This window comes from Coenobita brevimanus, chromosome 94 (genome assembly GCF_032717465.1).
Source record: "Coenobita brevimanus isolate Jiangsu-jjx chromosome 94, ASM3271746v2, whole genome shotgun sequence".
Lineage (NCBI taxonomy): Eukaryota > Metazoa > Arthropoda > Malacostraca > Decapoda > Coenobitidae > Coenobita > Coenobita brevimanus.
In genome coordinates this window covers 6126883-6147498 of record NC_137047.1, presented here as the reverse complement: position 1 = coordinate 6147498, position 20616 = coordinate 6126883, and the positions used below count along the sequence as shown (strand labels likewise).

At 43.1% G+C, this 20616-nt stretch overlaps 1 protein-coding gene across 7 annotated transcripts in view; it reads right to left on the bottom strand.

Moving 5' to 3' along the window:
* Positions 1-20616, bottom strand: part of LOC145412838 (uncharacterized) — a 254288-nt gene that overhangs the window by 38670 nt on the left and 195002 nt on the right. Inside the window, exon 1 of one of the 7 annotated variants that reach the window (XM_080282633.1) lies at positions 7624-7694. The exons of the other annotated variants lie outside the window; for them this stretch is intronic. Coding sequence (XP_080138759.1) covers positions 7624-7650 — 27 coding nt within the window. The 5' untranslated portion in view covers positions 7651-7694. Of the gene's footprint in view, positions 1-7623; positions 7695-20616 lie in introns of those variants that run through there. 7 annotated transcript variants of the gene reach the window in all.

Sequence of the window (20616 nt, the reverse complement as noted above, 5' to 3'; positions counted from 1 at the left end):
ATCACACTACCCAAGTACTTAAATGCACTCACATTTTCGACTTCATCACCCAACCTCACTGTACATCCAATGACTTTATTTCTCTCCAAGACCATAACTTTACTCTTCCCTACATTCACCTTTTCATTCAGTTTCCTACACACTCTTCCAAACTCACTCACCAAGCCTTCCAGTTCCCCTTCATCTTCACTTAACAATACAGTATCATCAGCAAACAACAGTTCAGGGAGTTTCCAAACATTGCCCTCTCTCATTAGGGCAGCTCAAACATCCAATGCCCTACCTTGTAACTCTTTTATAACCCCATCCATACACACTCAAAAACCATGAAGACATGACACATCCCTATTTCAGTACATCATTCAAACAGAAAATTTCATTCAGTTCACTATCCACACACACTGCAGCCTTAGTCCCCTCATACATACTCTTCATGGCATTCAACAACTTCCCATTTACTTCATATATTTTTAATATTTTCCACAGGGACTGAACAGGGTGGCTGCTAGAGATTGAGCTGCATGGAGAGCTGTCACTAAGTGACCAAGGCCAACACATGCAAGCATGCTGGAGTCTTTAAAAATGAAAATAAATACCTCACACTAAAGTCCATCTATCTATCTATCTATCTACTGCCAGATGCCTCAATCCCGTACGGGGAGGCCACAAACAAATCGCCTCCACGTCGCCCTGTCCCCCGCCATTTCACTGCCCTGCTCCCAACTCACAACCCCCCCCTCTCATATACCTCTCCACTCCATCCCTCCATCTCATCCTTGGCCTCCTCCTCCCTCACTCACATACACTCTCCTCATCAGTCTCTCACCCTCCATCCTCTCCACATGGCCAAACCACCTCTGTGTGTTCCTCCTACCACTTTCTATCACATCCACATCCACACCACAACACTCCTTTATATCCTCATTTGTCAGCCTGTCTCTCCATGTGACTACACAGGCTCCTCTTTAAATAACTCATTTCCATTTTTTCTCCAGATTCTCGTCAAGTATAGATGCTTGCTTGCAAATAACTACTTTTACATGTGTGGACAAGCACTATCAAACACGATCAGTCCAAGTACAGGGTATGTTGATCTTGAAGGGTGCACGATTCATGAGACAGACAGACACTACGTAAGTCACTGGAGTGACTCAAACTCTAACCATGCTTAATGTATGAGTACAGATATGTAAAGCATTTTGGACTGACAAAAACTTGAGTGGCAGTGTTTGTGAAGGACTGCTCTTATGCTATGCATCTTTCATTATTTGGGAAACATTGGAAGCACAGTTAAAAGCAAGATTATCCTCACATGTCCACAGCCAGAAATGATCAAACATTTCAATAAACTATTTGACTATTCATTATAGTCTATCTCAACCGTTTAAATGGCTTGCTCAAAGTAACATATATAATACAGCTTAAGCTAAGCAAATTTATTTTTAAAATATTATCTATCATGTCAACTACTGAAGTGCAATCAGCAAACCCTCCTCTGTAACCTCCTATTTTCTCTCAACTCACTTCAAAGTCAAGGGTGGTTATTGTGTGTATGTATTCAACAACATATCTTGCTTTCATGTTCCTGAACTTTAATCTTCTGAATTCTGTACTTCTTGGCTTCAACTATTCTGTCACTCTAAGTACATCTGTGCTGTGTACTTTACCCCTAATTCTACAGACTATGAAAAATTCTTTAACTATCTTACTTCTAAGATGGAACACGTCCTATCAATTTCTCCTTTCTCTGAAATCTCTATTCTAGGCAATTTCAATATACATTACCAATTTGGGCTCTCATCTACATTCACTGATCTACGGGGTGAACAAGCCTACATCTTTTCTATCCTTAATGACCTGGAGCAACTTGTACAGTGTCCTACTCTTATCCGTGACTGTCTTGGAGAGTTCCAACGTACCTGATCTTTCTTACAATTAATCATACTGCTTACTCTGTTAGTCTTTTTTTTCTGTTGGGCTTCTGCAATCACACCCTTATCACCTTATCCTATCCTATCACTCCCATAAGGCGTGGGGACCATCCCAAGAAGCAGTGGCTGTGGCACTTTGGAGCGGCAGATTGAGAGGCCCTCTGGCAATACTTCCTTGACTTTTCCCTATAATGATTAAAACTTCCATGGCCGAGGGCCATCTGAGTGTGCCTCATGCATTACAGAAGTTATTCTCTGGGGCATGGAAACATACATTCTTTATTTTCATCCTGTGACTTCAAAAAACTTGGTTTAATCACGTTTGTTCTAATGCTGTCCAGAACTAAAAGAAGCCCTACCAAAAGTACTGGAGCCAACCCACCCCCGAATGTTATCTCTATTATGTCCCTGCCCAGAACCTTGTAACACCTGTTTTCTGCTCTGCTAAGAATAATTTCATTTATACTAAAATGCTCTGAATTCTCTGACCCATATTCTTCCCACTCCTTCTGGCACCCTGCCAAAATTCTTTTTCTAACTTTACTTTGTCCTCCTTCCCTCCTTCTGCATTCTCTGATCCAAATTCTTCCCACTTCTTCTGGCACTTTGACAAAAACCTTTCCTTAACAACTTTACTCTATCTTCCTTCCCTCGTCTATTCTGCTTTGATGGTTCTGTGGCTGTTTCTTCTACTGAAAATGTAGAAATCTTTGCTCAGACTTTCTACTCCAATTACACCTTCAGATGATTCTGGTGCTGTTCCTCAATCTCTTCCCCTCTCTGACCTTCTCATGACTGACATTAAAATTTCTTCAGTTGATATATTGTACTTTCTGCCCTCACTGGCCTCAATACCAGCATGGCATATAGGCCTGATGGGGTCTCTCCTGTTTTCCTCAAGAACTGTACTTACACCCTGCCTAGGTAAACTCTCTTACCTTTCCTTCTTGGTAGAAGTTTGCTCTCATTCGGTCTTTCCCAAAGAAAGGTGACCATTCTCAACCCTCTACCACTCAAGCACTTCAACATCCTGTGTTTCTAAAGTTTTTGAATCTATCTATCTATCTATTGCCAGACGCCTCAATCCCGTTTGGGGTGGCCACAAACAAATCGCCTCCAAGTCGCCCTGTCCCCCGCCATTTCACTGCCCTGCTCCCAACTCACACCCCCCTCTCTCATATACCTCTCCACCCCATCCCTCCATCTCATCCTCGGCCTCCCCCTCCCTCTTCCCCCCTCCACCTCACTCACATACACTCTCTTCGTCAGTCTTTCACCCTCCATCCTCTCCACATGGCCAAACCACCTCAGTGTGTTCCTCATAACACTTCCTATCACATCCACATCAACACCACAATGCTCCTTTATATTCTCATTCGTCAGCCTGTCTCTCCATGTGACTCCACAGGCTCCTCTTAAATAACTCATTTCCACGGCTCTCACTCTTGACTTGTGTCCTTCCAACAACGTCCAAGCTTCACTTCCATACGTTAGAGTTGGTATCACAATACTGTCATGTAGTAACTTTTTCACTTCCATGCTCACTTCCCTGTTTCTTATCACTGCTTTCAAAGAACCAGCAACCTTTCTTCCCTGCTGTACCCTTTCAAGCACTTCACCCTCCAAACCTCCATCCTTACTCATCACACTATCCAAGTACTTAAACGTACTCACATTTTCCAATTCCTCACCATCCAACCTCGCTGTACATTCACTGACTTCACCTCTCTCAAAGACCATCACTTTATTCTTCCCTACATTCACCTTTAGATTCCATTTCTTACACACTCTCCCAAACTCATCCACCAAGCCTTGCAGCTCCCCTTCGTCTTCACTCAACAACACAGTATCATCTGCAAACAACAGTACAGTACAGGGAGTTTCCAAACACTATCCTCTCTCACCAGGGCCACTCCAACATCCACTACCTTACCTTGTACCTCTTTTATTACCCCACCCATGTACAGATTGAACAACCATGGAGACATGACACATCCCTGTTTCAACCCAACTTTCAAAGAGAAAAATTCACTTAGTTCACCATCCACACACACTGCAGCCTTCGCACCATCGTACATACTCTTCACAGAATTCAACAACTTCCCATCTACTCCATATATTCTTAACACTTTCCACAATCCTTGTCTATCCACCCTGTCATATGCTTTCTCCAAATCCATGAAAGCCGCATACAACTTCTTTCCCTTCTCTAGAAACTTTTCCACTAAAGATCTAAGAATGAATATCTGATCTACACAACCTCTTCCCTTCCTAAAGCCTCCCAGTTCTTCTCCAACTAAATTCTCTGTTCTTTCTCTAACTCTGTCAATAAGTATCCTACCATACACTTTTCCTATTATACTAAGAAGACAAATGCCCCTATGATTACCACACACTTCTTTTTCCCCTTTTCCTTTGTACAAGGGAATAATTACACCTGACTTCCAATCCTCCGGGACTCTACCTTCCTCCCAGGCCAATCTGCACATCTTCCACATCCATTCTACTACTTTCTCTCCCCCATGCTTCGGCATTTCACCACACACTCCATCAATTCTTGGGGCTTTCCCCGATTTAACTTTCTTCATTGCTTCCACAACTTCTATCCTACTGATTTCTTCCTGTCTTCTCACCTCCCTCCTTCTCCCAGCCATTCCCCAGCCACTTATACTCGCATTACTTCCATCCTCTACGTTCAACAATTCCTTAAAGTGTTCTCTCCATCTGCTCACTTTTTCTCCCTTCTCCACTAGTAATCTAACATTTTTTTTATCTTTCACTCCCCTGCTAACTTCACTTCCACCCTGTCTTACTCTTTTCACCTCTTTCCAGAACATTTTCTTGCAGTCCCTCCACTTTACACTCAAATTCCTTCCAAATTCCTCATCCACTCTCTTCTTACTTTCTCTTACTAATCTTTTCACCTCTCTCTTTCTTTCTACATATAACTCTCTCTTCCGCCTCTCAACTTCTTCCACGCCCCTATTTCTCATCCATTCATTGTATGCTTTCTTCTTTTGTGCCACAGCCTGTTTCACCTCTTCAGTCCACCACGCTGTTCCTTGCACCCCCCTCCGTCTTCTCTTCCTTCCACACACATCACATCACATGCTGCACATATTTCTTCTATTCTTTAAAATCTATTTTAAAAACTTAACTTAAAGCAACTCTCCTATCACAACCTTCTTTCTGATCACCTGTATGGGTTCCACCAACGACACTCCACTGGAAATCTTTTTACCTTCCTTTCAGACTCCTGGTCATCCTCCTTCTGGGACTTTGGTGAATGCTATGCCAATGCACTTGACATCTTACAGGCTTTTGACCAAGTCTGGGACAAATCTTGAATTACTATGCTGCCCCCTTACGGTTTCTATCCATTTATCTATGCCCTCATCTCTAGCTTCATTTCCGGTCATTCTACAGCTGCTGTTGTAGACTGCCACCATTCTCCTAGAACTATCAATACTGTATTGGTGTTCCTCAGGGTTTTGTCCAATCACCAACTCTCTTCTTTATATTCATCAATGACCTTTTATGATGTACATCAATCCCTATCCACTCATAAACTGATGATTCCATTCTTCACCTTTCCATTAATTTTTTATAACATCCATTTCAACAGTTACTTCAAAAAACACAGGTTGAGGCTATGGAACACCTAATGTCTGACTTGGCTCACATCCCTGATTGGGGTAAAAGTAATCTTGTTGTTTTTACTGCAACAAAAAACAGTATCTTCTTGTTTTTAGTGCAACAAAAAGTCAGTATTTACATCTTTCAACTTGTCTAAATCTTCCGGAGTATCCTGAAATTTTTAACAATAGCCAACTTAATCCTGCATCATCAATGAACTGCATTTGGGGTTTAATTCTCTTGGGATATGTCTTGGTCATATTACCTTTATTGTAAAGTCTGCTTCCAAAGGATTAGGTGTGCCAAGAAGACTCCATGTCTTCTTTACCTCCACGCAGTGGCTGACTTTATGAAGGGGTTTTATTTGTCCCGGTGCGGAGTACAACAAGTGTATGGGGAGGCTTCCCTCCTGCAGCTCTCATCAACAAAGTGGAGTCAAAGGCTTTTCATTTCATTAACTCTCCTCCTCTTACTAGCTCCTTTCAACTTGTTTCTTGGACACACTGTTGCATCTCTATCTTTAGTCAATACTTTAATAGTCACTGCTCCTTGAACTGTCTGCTTGCATCCCTTCACCACTACGGTGGGCAAGTTGAACCCCCCTAGGAGCAAACTCTCATCTCTTTTCTGTCCAGCTCTAAAGCAAGACTTAATCATTATTTCCAATCCTTCATGTAACGTATGCAATAGGAAAACTCTGGAACTGTTTTCCTCTGTCTGCATGCCTGGACACAATGCGTCCTGGCATCTCAAAATGAACATATCTTGAATTTGGCTCTGTTACTGAGAGAGAGAGAGACAGAGAGAGAAGGAGAGCGAGAGGGGTTAAACACCTTACAATATGTTCCTGCACTATGCGGCTGGTGGATGTTGTTTGATTAGTAAGTGGGGTGTGCTAAAATATGTGGCCAAAAGTACTGTGTATGTACCTGCACTTTCCATTCAAGTTCAATGTATACCAAGGTATATACAGTTTTTTTTTTTTTTTTATCGTATTATAAAATGAAGCAAATCGTTTACTTTTCAAACAGCTTCACATTCCAGCTTCACGAAACACATTCTTTGCTTTACTGAGTATATTAATCCAAATCAAATTGCGATTTGTTCATTAACGACTTAAGTTTCGGCTCTAATCGAGAATGCTGAAAAGCTAGGAAATGCAAGGACTGTACAACAGTAGCTTTAACATTCTGATCCAAAATGTACAGCCTTGTGTGAAGAAGTGATTAAGGATAAAACTACCTTACGTGTTAAATGAGTACCGGTGTCGTATGCACGGAGTGACTTATGATGGAAGTTACCGTTCCCTTCTCTATTTAGTCTAAATCAATCTAACCTTACCAAACCTAAACTAACCTTATCCTAGATCAACCTAACCTAAGCAAACCTAAACTAACTTTAATTCACGAAATGACTGATTTCACAATCTGCCTGTGGCACACACACACACACACACACACACACACATATATATATATATATATATATATATATATATATATATATATATATATATATATATATAGACCTATAGTTACCTATAGGTCGATAAAACATCCAACTATCTTCCTGACATATGTATTTCATAAAATGTTGTTGGTAAATGGCACAATACTCGAGATAACATGCGGATACTTTCAGCAGAGCAGCTAAAAGGTCACTCGGCGCATGCTCACTAAGCGGAAAACTTCAGCAGAAGTCACTCCGCGCAAACGACACCGTACTAATAAGGCAAAACTAGCAGATATGAAGGGCAACTATAAGATGCTGAGAGTAACGTCAAAGACCTCTTTTTGCATTAAATAAATGTACAGCAATGACTTGTTTGCGATGCAGTAAAATATCAGTTTCTCGTACTAACTTGCTACAGGTGCCATAAACCTACATTTCTAAAACTGTTATATGTGTATCTGCGTAATACAAATCTGGTTTCCTGTTGGCAGTTCTCAATCAATCGCGAGTAAAAAAAAAAAAAAAAAAAAAAAAAAATTGAATCCACAGCATATTTCAAGTAACCGCTCAAAAACAATGTGCTGTTTGGTGGCGTGTACAGTACCGGGTTTAGTTGAGCAGTCGAGTCCATGGTGAGGCGTGACAGAGGGCAGGGATGGAGTGTGTACCAGGCTATAACGCACACAACTGTTTCTTCAAGCAGCCTCCCACCGAACTTAAGGCCTCGGTTCCCTCTCCCCCCCCCCAACAAACCCCCAAACACTCCCTCCCACTCTATACCCTCCACACACCCTCCTGTCCCCACTTTTACCACCTCATTTATCCCCCCCTCCCTTTTCCTCCCACTTCATCTCCCGCATGTGCAACCTCTCTCTACCCCCATGAACCTAATCTAATTCCAACAATATACCAGTATGTGTGTGTGTGTGTGTGGGGGGGGGGGAATTGGTTCCCTCTTTTCCTTTGTCCTAATCCCTCCAAACGTATGCCTCGCCCTGCCTGGCCTCACCCTCGTAAACCATCATACAACAAATACTGCTATAACAATAACAACTACTTCGTAACCCACTCCGATCCAAGACCACCAAGAATATTAATCACGATGGAAATAAAAAGCTATGACTAACTAAAAACGCTGTCAATGATAGAAAGGTACACTTGGTCACACGCGAACTTGGGACAATGTCTGTGTGAAGTGGAGGTCTAGCTACACTTTCCAACGTCGTGGATCTACGTTACCTGGTCGTTTCAATTAATATTTAACACTTCTATTTTTTGAGGTCAGTGTCGCCAACAAATGTGATTAGATAAAGGCTGTCAAGAGTACCACATGCTAGACCTCTGCTACTCATTGCTGCTGCCCCGGGTTCAAATGTTGCCAACTGTACAGCAAAGAAATACAGTGCATTTAATATATGACTGACTGGGAACGACTGCTTTGAAGAAGAGAATAAAACAGGCAGTACGAGATTACATCCTAAACTGACTGTTTTTGCATGCGTAGACAGACCGCCAAACAAGAGTTCTCGGGCTGGCCTTCTGTGCCCAGACGCCTGTAGGTGTGGCGTCAAGGCTCCTGGCCTCCCTAGCCACACACTATACAAACAAGCACCTTCTCGTATAATGTTTCAGTAAAATGTGTGCCATACTAATTAACTACATAAAAGATGGTAAGAAAATCACAATGACTAGAAATACAGCTTGCCGTTCTTGAAGTTTCAAACTACCGAAAATTCAAACTGTTTGTAATTTTGGTAGTTTCTCATGCCTGCCCTTCCCGGGCGTAAGACTTCCGTGCGGCAGTCGCTTGGGCGTGTCGGACGCCTGAGGCAACACCAACACCCGGCCTACACCCTCCCTCGCCCTAAGGCACAGACATGCATCTGTTAGTTTATATGACAGCCTGATAAAAGGGCTCTGGGGTTCCAAGAAGGTGGCCCGCCCTGCCGATGTAGTGCCAAGTTGACTTTGGAGAGCGGTCAAGCTAAGGGTCTCCCATGCTCTATTTCCATGTTATCTTTACTCTCCGCCAGCATTATTAAAATACAACAAAAACTGTTTCACTTATTCTAAATAGCAACTCATTTCTCTGAACCACTAATAATGAAATATACTCGTGTGTGTGTGTGTGTGTGTATATATATATATATATATATATATATATATATATATATATATATATATATATATATATATATATATATATGTAATCATATACATATATACAAATACGGTATATACATATACTGTACATATATACAATAAACATACATACATTTATATATATAAATATATATGTATACATACATGCATATATATATAAACACATATATATATACATACATATGTGTAAAGGCAGCTTTAGGGTGTCCTTAACTTTGCCCCCTTACTTCAACCCAGTAACCAGAAATTCTCCGTCCACAAGAACCTTCGTCACTAAATTATAAACAAATATACAATCACACGATCCCCCCTCCTTTACCCACCATCACCATACACCCAACAACCTCAGCCTACCTCCAACGCAATGAAGCTGATCTCAGCGGGAATCCCAGTTCACAGTACGCCCATCTAAGTAAATAAATGAGGCACAGAGTTGGACTGCGCACAGGGTCTAACATACTGCTTTACCTCCAAGCTGAGGCATTTCCCTCCCTCCCTCCCTTCTTATCTCCCTCATCCTCCCCTTCTGCCATTTACTACCCCTCCTGTCTTTTCGTGCCTCCAAAAATACACATTAGGCGTAAGAACACAGGGTCACAAAGATGCCAACAGGCCTACTTTCATAAGTAAGACTTTGCAGAGCACACCGAAATACAGTTAAATATAAAGAGCGAATTACATTCAAGAAACAGCGATATATTTTGGTTCTGGAGTGAACAAAATGAAAAACTGGCGTGTAATATAAGGCGTGATGGTAATGCCAGGAGGACGCCCCAGTTTGTCTTGTGCCGCCTTGGAGTTGGCAATAACATGAGACAACAAACCTCTCCCCTGATGCGCTGTATTTACAATGGTGGTGGGAACTGCCACGACAAGCCTCGGTACGCGTGCCTTATGTGTGAAACCAACCATCAGAACGCTCCCCCCGCCCCCTCTTACCAAATGACTAATTTTTCTCACACTAGACTGTCCTCCTTCATCATGCTGGTCCTTACGTAGCATACCTAACTAACCCAGCTACATAAAAGCTCCAACCGAAACGTTTGCCCTACAGTCTCTCGCACACAAATATTACACAGTAATTGAACTCATGGTTTACTTGCTGCTGTTTCCTCCACTACTGACCTATCATTCCATAACCATCAAGTGAACATTTATATCTATTATTCCCAGACTTAAATATCCACTCTTTACTCTCAGTTACCTTCCATCCCCACTTCCTATCCATGAACCCGGAAAGTGGCTTCACCACAGACATTCCTGCCTTCAGTATGTGAAGTCAGTGTTCTTCCTATAATACACCTACTGCAACATGGAACTCAACCAAAAACTGATGATTTTCACTTTACTCATTTTTTTTTTATGCAAGGAAGGAGCTAAACGCCTGGGGCCTGCAAACTGCTCCCTCCAAGAAGAAACACAAAAACATGCTAATAAACAGCCAAATTCAATATCCTTTCATTTCGAGATGCCTGGACACACTGCGTTTAAAACAGACAGTGGTTCCAGGCATCCCCCTGGGTCGTCACCGGAAGAGAGGCGGATGGTGGAGGCATTTATGGTCCCCCACCCCCCCGGGGACTCTAAGGCTTGGTTAAGTGACGCTATTTTGGTTTAATTTTGAATAAGATGTATAGTGCGTAATGTGCAGGTAGTTTGGTGTTGACAGTTAGGGAAATCTGAACTGGAAAGTATGCTGGCCTACTCTCTGTGTTACTGAAACACTGAAAAGGTTCAGCTAGGCAAAATGGTCAGGAACTAGTCCCGAAGGCTGATGAAACGGAGCTCCAGCTCTCCCTGTCAGCAACTTTCCATCTACCTTGGGAGTACCGCCCTGCTCGACTGGTGCTACAGTTTACTCCTGTAGTATATAGTAAACATACAATATACATATACAGTATTACATATCGAACAATTTTTTTCTACAGGTACCGTCAGATTATTTTATTCTGCTGTTCTGCCTAGGAGAGACTGACTGAGGGAGTTAAGCGGGGAAATTTAATGGAGTAAAGAAGAGGAAGATGCCAGGCGAGTGACACACCTGGTCTGTCTGAAGATGCGACCTTGGAGAGAGAGAGAGAGAGAGAGAGAGAGAGAGAGAGAGAGAGAGAGAGAGAGAGAGAGAGAGAGAGAGAGAGAGCGAGAGCGGTGTGGGGGGGGGGGTCAGAGCATCCGTGGTGAAAGAGAGAGATGGCTGGTTATTATCAGAAACATTAAGTCACAGCCAACACAGAATTGTGGAGAAACTGTAAGGTTGCAAAGAAATGAAAGATACACACTAGTAACATTTAACAACAATGAAGGATACAAGTTTTGGGGGTGAAAATGAAAATGTGGAAAAACATACCCACTTCCATTTGATACATACCGCATGCTGATTTAGGTAAAAAAAAAAGGCAAAAATGTGATCGAGATATAAGAAATAAACATGACCGGGAACTTTCATCAAGGTTTTCAAGGTGCCAAAATGTAAAAACCCAGAATTATACAAAGCAATGAACGACAGTAACTAACCTAATTACTATCTACCTGTCCCACAGACCATCAACATAAGCTCCCGCATAAAATATAGCTCTACGACATTTTCTTCTTATTATATATATATATATATATATATATATATATATATATATATATGTATATGTATATGTATATATATATATATATATATATATATATATATATATATATATATATATATATATATATATATATATATATATATATATATATATATATATATATATATATATATATATATATATATATATATATATATATATATATATATATATATATATATATATATATATATATATATATATATATATATATATTCCTAAATGAGTAATTTGTTGCTGATTAACTCCTGTCTGTCTCGCCAGACCCATAGACCGCAGGTAAGCAGTTGCTTCTGTGGGGCCGTCCTACACGTACAGGATAGTACATCCACCGTGCGAGGATCCCCCTCACCCCACCCTTATGATAGACACCGCCTCACCATGGTCGGTCCAGGCTCCTTCCAAGGGCGAGGGGCTGGGAAGAATAAGGTTTGGCTCCCAGATGGACGCCGCAGCTGCTCCACCCAGGGTATACAACGCCACCACATGTAGGGTCCTCGTCAGCGCCAAAACAATTCGTAAAAGTCCTAAATTCAAGGATATACACTGGCCCAGCCGGTGGTACGGCGTAAACGTGGGCGGCCAAATACCTTCACCCAATGTTCAAGGAAGCGAGGGGGACTATGCTATGCGAGGAGAGGGGCGGCACGGGTGGGAGGGGGGGAGTGAACTAGCGGGGCAGGCTGGGACAAGAGAAGAAGGGGACTATGTTGTAAGATGGGAAGGGGAGAGGGACGTAGAGGAAAATGCTACTAGTGGAGTTAGATAGGGTGAGTTGAGGGGAGGGCGAGAAGGGAACAAAGCTCAGAGGGGCAAAGGCTCGCCCAAGGACAAACCAGTACACAAGGAACTAATGGCTGGAGGGCAGAGAGAATAGGGAAGCGAGGAGTCGGGGGAGAAGGGAAGTGGACGTTAGAGGTATGGGGTTCGAATGTGGATGGGCAACTGGAGACGGGGGGGGAGGGGATATTTGTGGTTTGGGTGAGGAAGAATGTGTGTGGGAGGGGGAAACGCGAGGGACAAGGGGTCTGGATGAGGAAAACTGCCTGTGTCTGTGTCGTGGGGGGAGGGGGGGGGAGGGCTTGGCGAGTGAAAGAATAGGTATGTGACGGGATGGACGAAATGGATAAAAGAAAAAGGAAGAGCTGATTGGAATGCGGAGGTGGCTGATGGAGGAGAGATTAGGGAGACAGTGGGGAGGGAGCAAGGGTAGAAGGCTAAGCGGCATCAAAAATGGGGGGAGGGGAAAGGAATGATACAAGAGACGGGCACATGGGTAAACAGTGGCACATCGGAATGCAGACGTACCTATCGATCCTCAGGCTGTCCGTTATAGGTTAGGCTGGAACTAAGGTAAACTAGTCTACGAGTCGAATACAAGGAGGCATTAAAAAAATACAGATAAAAACTACGGAGAAAAAGGGAAGGGTTATGAGAAAAGAAAGGGAGAGAGGTGAGAAGAGATGGGGGGGGGGGGGGAGAATTGATAGTGAGGGAAAGAACGTGGTGAGGGAACTGAGGACGATGACAGAGGTGAGGGAGTACACAAAGCCGTCCTGGCAAGGAAAGGTGTGGGGGGGGAGGGGGGGAAGAGGCTGGTTCAACTCCCTGGTATGGCAGACGGCGGGACAAACAAGAGGATGTACCAAATTTAGTAAAATGAAAGCACACGAACTGAAGAGCAAAAATAGGCAAAAAATCAGGTTATTTTACCGGAGAAGCTTTCGAACTGCAATTCTCTCTCTCTCTGTCTAACAACAGAACAGAGGAAGAAAATACATTAATTAAAAAAAATAATCCATACACCAGATTACTGGTGTCTTCCATTCATAAAAATAAATCTGTAACAGCTGGACTTGAACTGCTGTATGTTGAAGTCTGGTGGGAAACAACTCTGGGGATGCGAGTTCCAAAGATACAGTATGCAGTTCGGAGAATAAAAAGATTTCTGAGAGGCGGAAGTTCTGCGATATGGCAGTGTGACATTCAAGTGATGAGCGCTACCAAATGTCCGTGTAGCACAGGTGAAGGCATGGAGAGGTGGCACAATGGATGCAACTTCGTCTGAACATTTGTCATAAAAGTATCTGTAAAATAATGTAAGGGAGGCAACATTCCTTTTTGTCTGTAGGGGAGGTAGTTTATTTGTAATAGCAGAGGAGGTTAATACTTATTTATTCAGGCAGAAAAGAAGGTCTGGGAGTAGGTGGGAGGGCAGGGTATCCACAGGCCTTGGGGTATGTAGCCTACGCGGGAAAGGCAGATTAAACTGACAAGCAACACCCCGCCCTTCTTACCACATGTCAGCTCACACTAATACTTCGCAACACGCAACAAGGTCTTAGTCATACATCACACTGCACTTTTTCATCGTAACATTTTTCAACATAAGGGTACAAAAAATATAGAGACCAGAATACACTGCCATCTATCTCCCAACAATTCACCATGGAAAAGTAGCAGTAACGCATTACCAATTTGCGTATTATCTGATAACAGCGATGTCATCCTTCCATCTTTATTAAATACGTCATGACGAAAAAGTACCTCAAAATTGTTCAACATCACGAAACAGTCACAAAGTAATACTAAGACAAAACTAACATATGACAAATACCAAGATATCAATAACGGCAGGTAACCTAAATGCACCGGTACCTCATGAGGGCAAATCAGTTATCATCCTAATCTAATGCCTCGTAAACATGACAAACATGGACAGATTAATGCACAAAGGATCTAAAGAGACGGCAGCAATAGCGGTGGGAGGAGGAAATACCTGCGGAGATAGCAAGAGACAAAACGATGAGTTGACTGATAAGACATGAGGTAATGGGTGAGTCAGTAGACGGTTGTAGGAAGGAGGGCGAGTCAGTGAATTTGATTTTGGAAATTGGTTATATTGATAGGATGAGCAAAAGTTGGTGGGAAGGAGTGGATAGATGAGTCAGGTTAAAGAACTGAGTTTGCAGAATTGGTAGTGTGAGTGGGTATACGAGATACGAAGGTATGTATGTATGTATGTATGTGTGCGAGAAGCAAAGCCAGTGTGCGAGTGGGCAGGTAAGAGGGCCAGAGGGTGCGGGGTGGAGGGTGGACCATGATGCTACGACCTGGGGGGACCATGATGAGGAAGGCCACGGGCTAAACTTGGAGGACCACTCAAAAATGGCGCAGTCATTAACGTCAGGGTCGAAAATAAAACTGGAGTGCTCGAGCCAAGCAAATTATCGGTGTGTCATCAGGCTGCCCCTACACCCACACACACCCCTGCGTAACGATGTCACAAAAAGACATGCAGAGCCAAAGACACACACACACACACACACACACACACACACGATGAAATACGTACACATCCAACATTCATACACTACCAAAGGAAGTTGCAGGCACCCATACACTTGCACACACACTCAGACTGGTACACTGGTACACGAAAAATTAAAAAATGCACATATGCCCTACACTGGCACACAGCCACCGAAAACTTCAATCATCTCTACACTAACACAGCCAAAGGACGCTCATATCCCAACACTAGGATATATAAAAAAAATCTTTAGCTTTTTCATCTTTTTAATTTGAATGAGTAGACGACACGTATGAAAATACTCTTCTGTAACTGCATGTAAGTGCTCGTTATCTGTGCATCAATATAGCCTGAAGGAAGATCAAATAACACATGGATTATAATACGTTCAGATGAACTGCCTTACAAAAACATATTAACAGCTACAGCACGATTTAGGAGTGTGTGTGTGTGTGTGCGTGTGTGTGTGTGTGTGCAAATGGTCGTAAGAACTGGAATACATATGTTCACTTGCACACAGTCACAGTAAGATGCATCAGTACTAACACGCTACCATATACCTGACATCTCCTTACCTAATCCACAATACAGGTAAACGGCTGCAAATGTCCCACTATAATCAAACAATACTAGATTACTGCACTACGCGATCCGGTGACTCTTCATACAATATTGCTGTAATTATATACGGTATTCCCGGTTCACGCTTAACTTAATTTGCCGGGATTTTTTTTTTTCCTCCCCTTTATCTTATTCTGGCTTAAGCACAGGAAATACCCATCAGGCTGAAGGAGTTAATTCTAGTGCGTACTTTACAGTAAGCAATTGTACTGTGAACCTTTTACAAATCCAGGTTCCACTACGTCTTACTTAACTCTCCCCTACCTCTTCGAGACAAAATGACCTGTGATCTATACTGAAGTATGTTCACAAGTTGGCACCTACGTCACAGAGAGCACTGCGTTCTACCGTACTAGAACTACGCCGTTAACCCCCCCCCCTCCCTCCCCAATGCCCTCACAATATCATCCCTATTTACTTTCACTCCTCATCTCACATTAAAATGAAAATATCAGATATTCTATCTCATGTACACAACTAATTAGCTCCCAAAGTTGCTTTGAACTTACATCTCATCTAAGCCTAAAGCGATACCTCAATCCTTCATATCCCGCGACCCATGATTTATTTTATCTATTTTACTTTACTGTTAAAGGGTTAAATTTTGCACTTTGTGAACAGTGGTTTGTTTTGGCTGGGAAAAATGTTACACCTTCCCCGACCTATTTTCACCAATCTTACATGTACCCTTACCACACCACCACAGGCCTCCAACCCTCTGCACTTCGACACGCCCCTTCATCCCCCACACATTTATCTCCCCCACCACATCTGGCTGGTCGTGAATCGCACCACAGCTCACGCTTCTGGCGCCATACGCTGTCACACACCTTCCCACTTTTTTGGGGGGTTGGGGGTGGGGGTGGGGGGGGGGGGCAGCTGCCGTGCTCTTTATTCCCGCCTAAAACCTTCAATATTATTTGGTTCTTACTATCACAACAGTGCGCAAAAATATAAACAAGTACCTAATACCTGACAGTCAACTTCTTAGAACTTGTAAGGGTAGTAAATTAATGGACTGTATTCTTCGCACTGCGCAGTCCGTAGCGAGGTAGAAAGATTACCCTTTTGTTACTTTCCATGTGTGTTTCAATAATGTAGAAAATTGGGAGTCTGCCTTCCCCCTTCTCAATCTCAAGCTTTCGATCTACAGTATATCTCTCGGAACAAACTCTACTCAGTTTTCTCAAAACGACCTTTTAACTTCAGTCTTGTTTGCGTCACAATCGAGTGAATGCGAAGATGATGGAGGATGACAACTGGATGCTGAAGGTGAGAGGTATGCACGATGACGTAGAGCTGCGAGGTCATAATATGTGACCTCAGAGATTACGGACCGAATAGATGCTGTTAATGATCCAACTGTGTGCAGAGCTGCCATTAAGTGACAATAGGCGACGTATGCAAACATGCTTGAACCTTTATAAACATAGGGAAAGTCAGCCTACACGTAGTAATCTTCCCAATATCGGTAACCTACACCGACGTCTTCTCTCGATATTATAACTGTTGTTTTGTTCAAATTCCTCAAGTACTTTCCCAGTTGGCGTGTCCACCTTGGAGCCAAGCTGTGGTAGATGCGTGACAAGAGCTGCGTAGGCTTTCTTGGCGTCCCTTCACAGGCTCAGGTTCCCTCATCCCTGCGTCCTCCGTCACACCGTCTCACTCCACTCACACAAAGGGCCACACATGTTTACCTACCCACCACAGCTATATTTACCTCCAACACCACAACACATTTATACAAGGAACTACTACAGAATGACTAAAAGGAATCTACACCGAAAAAATTTTATCTACCCCACAGAATCCCGGAATACAAAGAACATAGCAAATGGAGTCTTACAAACATTTTCTAGTTTGACACCGAAGCACATTTCAAGGTATATATTTTTTCATTTTGCCGAGATGACTTTGAAATCTTTAATCACATCTGTACTAAAGATTTAAAAAAAAGAAAAAGTCATAAATATTCCCCCTCATATATCAAAATGAAATACAAACTGTCCACGAAAAAAGTGACATTATAAACAGCTTTACCGTGAGACAAGGAGAAGACTGAACAAGGATAAAGGGCTTGTAGGCGAAGACTGAACACGGATAAAGGGCTTGTAGGAGAAGACTGAACAAGCCAGGTGGAATCTTATCCCAGCCCCAGGCCAACCAATACACAGGTCAGAAATAAACGCCGCGGAAAACATGGCCACATTTCTCCCCGCCTCGAGTGGTGTCAGCGGCGACAGTACGGCCATTACCCTCTCAAGGCGCCAGACACCACATTAACTTGCAGCCCAATACCTGGCATATTTAACCTCAAATTAACATACTCGCCCCTGCCTGTCCTTTACAGAAATGTATAAACAATGTATCAACTTTTAAACCTCAAGAGAATCGCTACAATTACATTTAACATTAGAATCCCACTTTACCATGTATTTAAACAATTTCCACGAAAAGTGTTAATAAGTACACAGGGAAAATTCCACTGAAAGGTTATAAAGTACAGGGGGCAAATTCCAAATATATTCATTTCCAAGTGATTAAAGATCAGACTGCAACACGCTAAAGCTACATCTCATACAGAATACGTTGGAAAAAGGAATAATGGAGCATAAAGTGCTAAGATTTAACAACCATCCCCGGAAATATAAAAATATATCGCACCTACAGAAAACGCTCCTGAGTTGTATGGAAGAAGAAAAAAAAAAGCTCATTATCTCCACCATTTTCGCTGTCAGACTCACCGCCGGCAGGTATACGTGGTCATAGAGGACGGCGCCGGTGTCCTTCTTAACTGATGGGGGAACTTTCAGGACAGGAGTTGCGTCCTGAGTGGCATCCTCATCGGGATGCTCCGTATTGTCGTTGGGCGTGGGTTGAGGCAGGTCAGACTCCGCTGCAGATACAATGACTGGAGCTTCAGTACTCTTAACTTTCGTCTGGTCCTCCGTCTGTTGGTCAGACAGGGAGTTTGCCGTATCAACGTCGTCAGGGAAGAACTGTTGACACTTTAGTATTCCCTTTGGCGTCTTGGGCGTCCTAGGTGTCTTTGCTGACCTGGGGCCTTGGCGTGCGCGGTACATAGACCAGAAGGTGCAGTAATGGCAGGTGGCCGGGTGGGCGTCCTGATACCGTACTCCAACCATCATCCCTGACTTCGCACACCTTGAAGACTATGTAATCTATTACAGTAATGTTCAAGAAAAGAGTAACGTCCACGAAAGCCGCAGACAGCCCAGACTTCAACCTTCACCTGGCACAGTGCAACAACTTCTAAAAGAGGGTAAAGAGTGAAGTGAGCTTAAAAGGTTAGACTGGCAAGGACAGCGGGGAATTAGTCGCGGTGCTTTACCACGACTGGCTCACTCCTTACATAAGTCCGGAATCAGATGCACACTGCAACGCGATACTGTCACGCAACTTGCCACTTTTGTAATTTAGCAGAGACAATCCAGAATTTAATTTAGTTAACTACTCAGCAAACACAGAAATATTCAACCAGACCAAACAATACAATTCAATATTAAGGTATCCCACCGCGCTAAATCCATACAGATAGGGCGGGTGCGATGAATCATGATTCCCGTGTGACGGAACAGGTGGGGGGGGGGGGGGGTGAAATAGTTGCCTTCCTAAAGGTAATACGACCTGTTCCACCTGTCTCCTTCCCACCACATCGGCTCATAAACCATAACCACCACCACCAACTTCTTTCTTTTGTCTACAATCATACTTTCCTACACAATATTATACACTAACAATTTTAAACAAGACTTTCACAGATATTGTCGTACCGTACTTAAGTTGCATTCTGGCATCTCCACATGATATATGTCAGCTACAGGATATGTCTATGATTTTGCTGCATTATATCGGGATTTATTTTGGCGACTACAGCGTGAAAAGAAAGGAACTAATGTCAAAGTGAACTGTACGTGTCTGTTGAATGTGCTAATCAATTAGTAATGTGCATGAGTGTGTTGCTCCGGAAGAAACGCCATGGTTACCTAACACATTTAATAACTTGATATCCGTGAGGTAATGGCAGGGTGGAAGACCGAAGAGCGAGGGAAGGTGGGAGGGAGAAAGTGGGAGAGGAAGGAAGGGAAGGAAGAAGGGGTAGAAAGGGGAAGGCATGAAGAAGGGGCAGAAAGGGGATGGTGGGGTGAAAGGAGAGGAGGAAGAGGGAAGGCGACGAGCGGCAAGGGAAGGGCAAGGAAAGGAAAGGGCAGGAGGGCGAGGAAGAGGGAAGGAGACGAGGGGCAAGGAAAGGAAAGGCCAGGGGGGCGAGGAAGAGGGAAGGAGACGAGGGGCAAGGAAAGGAAAGGGTGGGGGTGAGGGAAAGGGAAAATCGAAACCAACAGAGTTGCATGACTGGACGAGACGCTGGACAAACATCGAAGGGAGTGTCCAACCACAATTCATTCATTTATAATTCTGATCCCTCCAAATATTACCACTAACTAGCCACCAAGCAATTCCATAAAATCAGCCCAATTAGCTGCAACTCTCTGAGGGCGCCGTTGCTCAAATCACTCCCCCCCCCCACATACATACACATACACAGTCCCCGCCATAGCTCTACACCCCCCCCCCTTCCCCCGTCCCCTTTACAAACACACTGTCAGGGTTAGCTTATTTGTCAGGGCTGGTTTATTTAAACTGCTATGCTGTCCATCACCAGGGTTACTGAAGCCATATCCATCACTCCCACAGCATCACACAGGCTAACTCATAACAAGTGTTCCCCTAGGCCAGGTTTACCTGGTGAGTCATTTCTTCCCAACAGTTGTCACTCACGCCATATTCTCGTTTCACCAGGGCAGATATATATATATATATATATATATATATATATATATATATATATATATATATA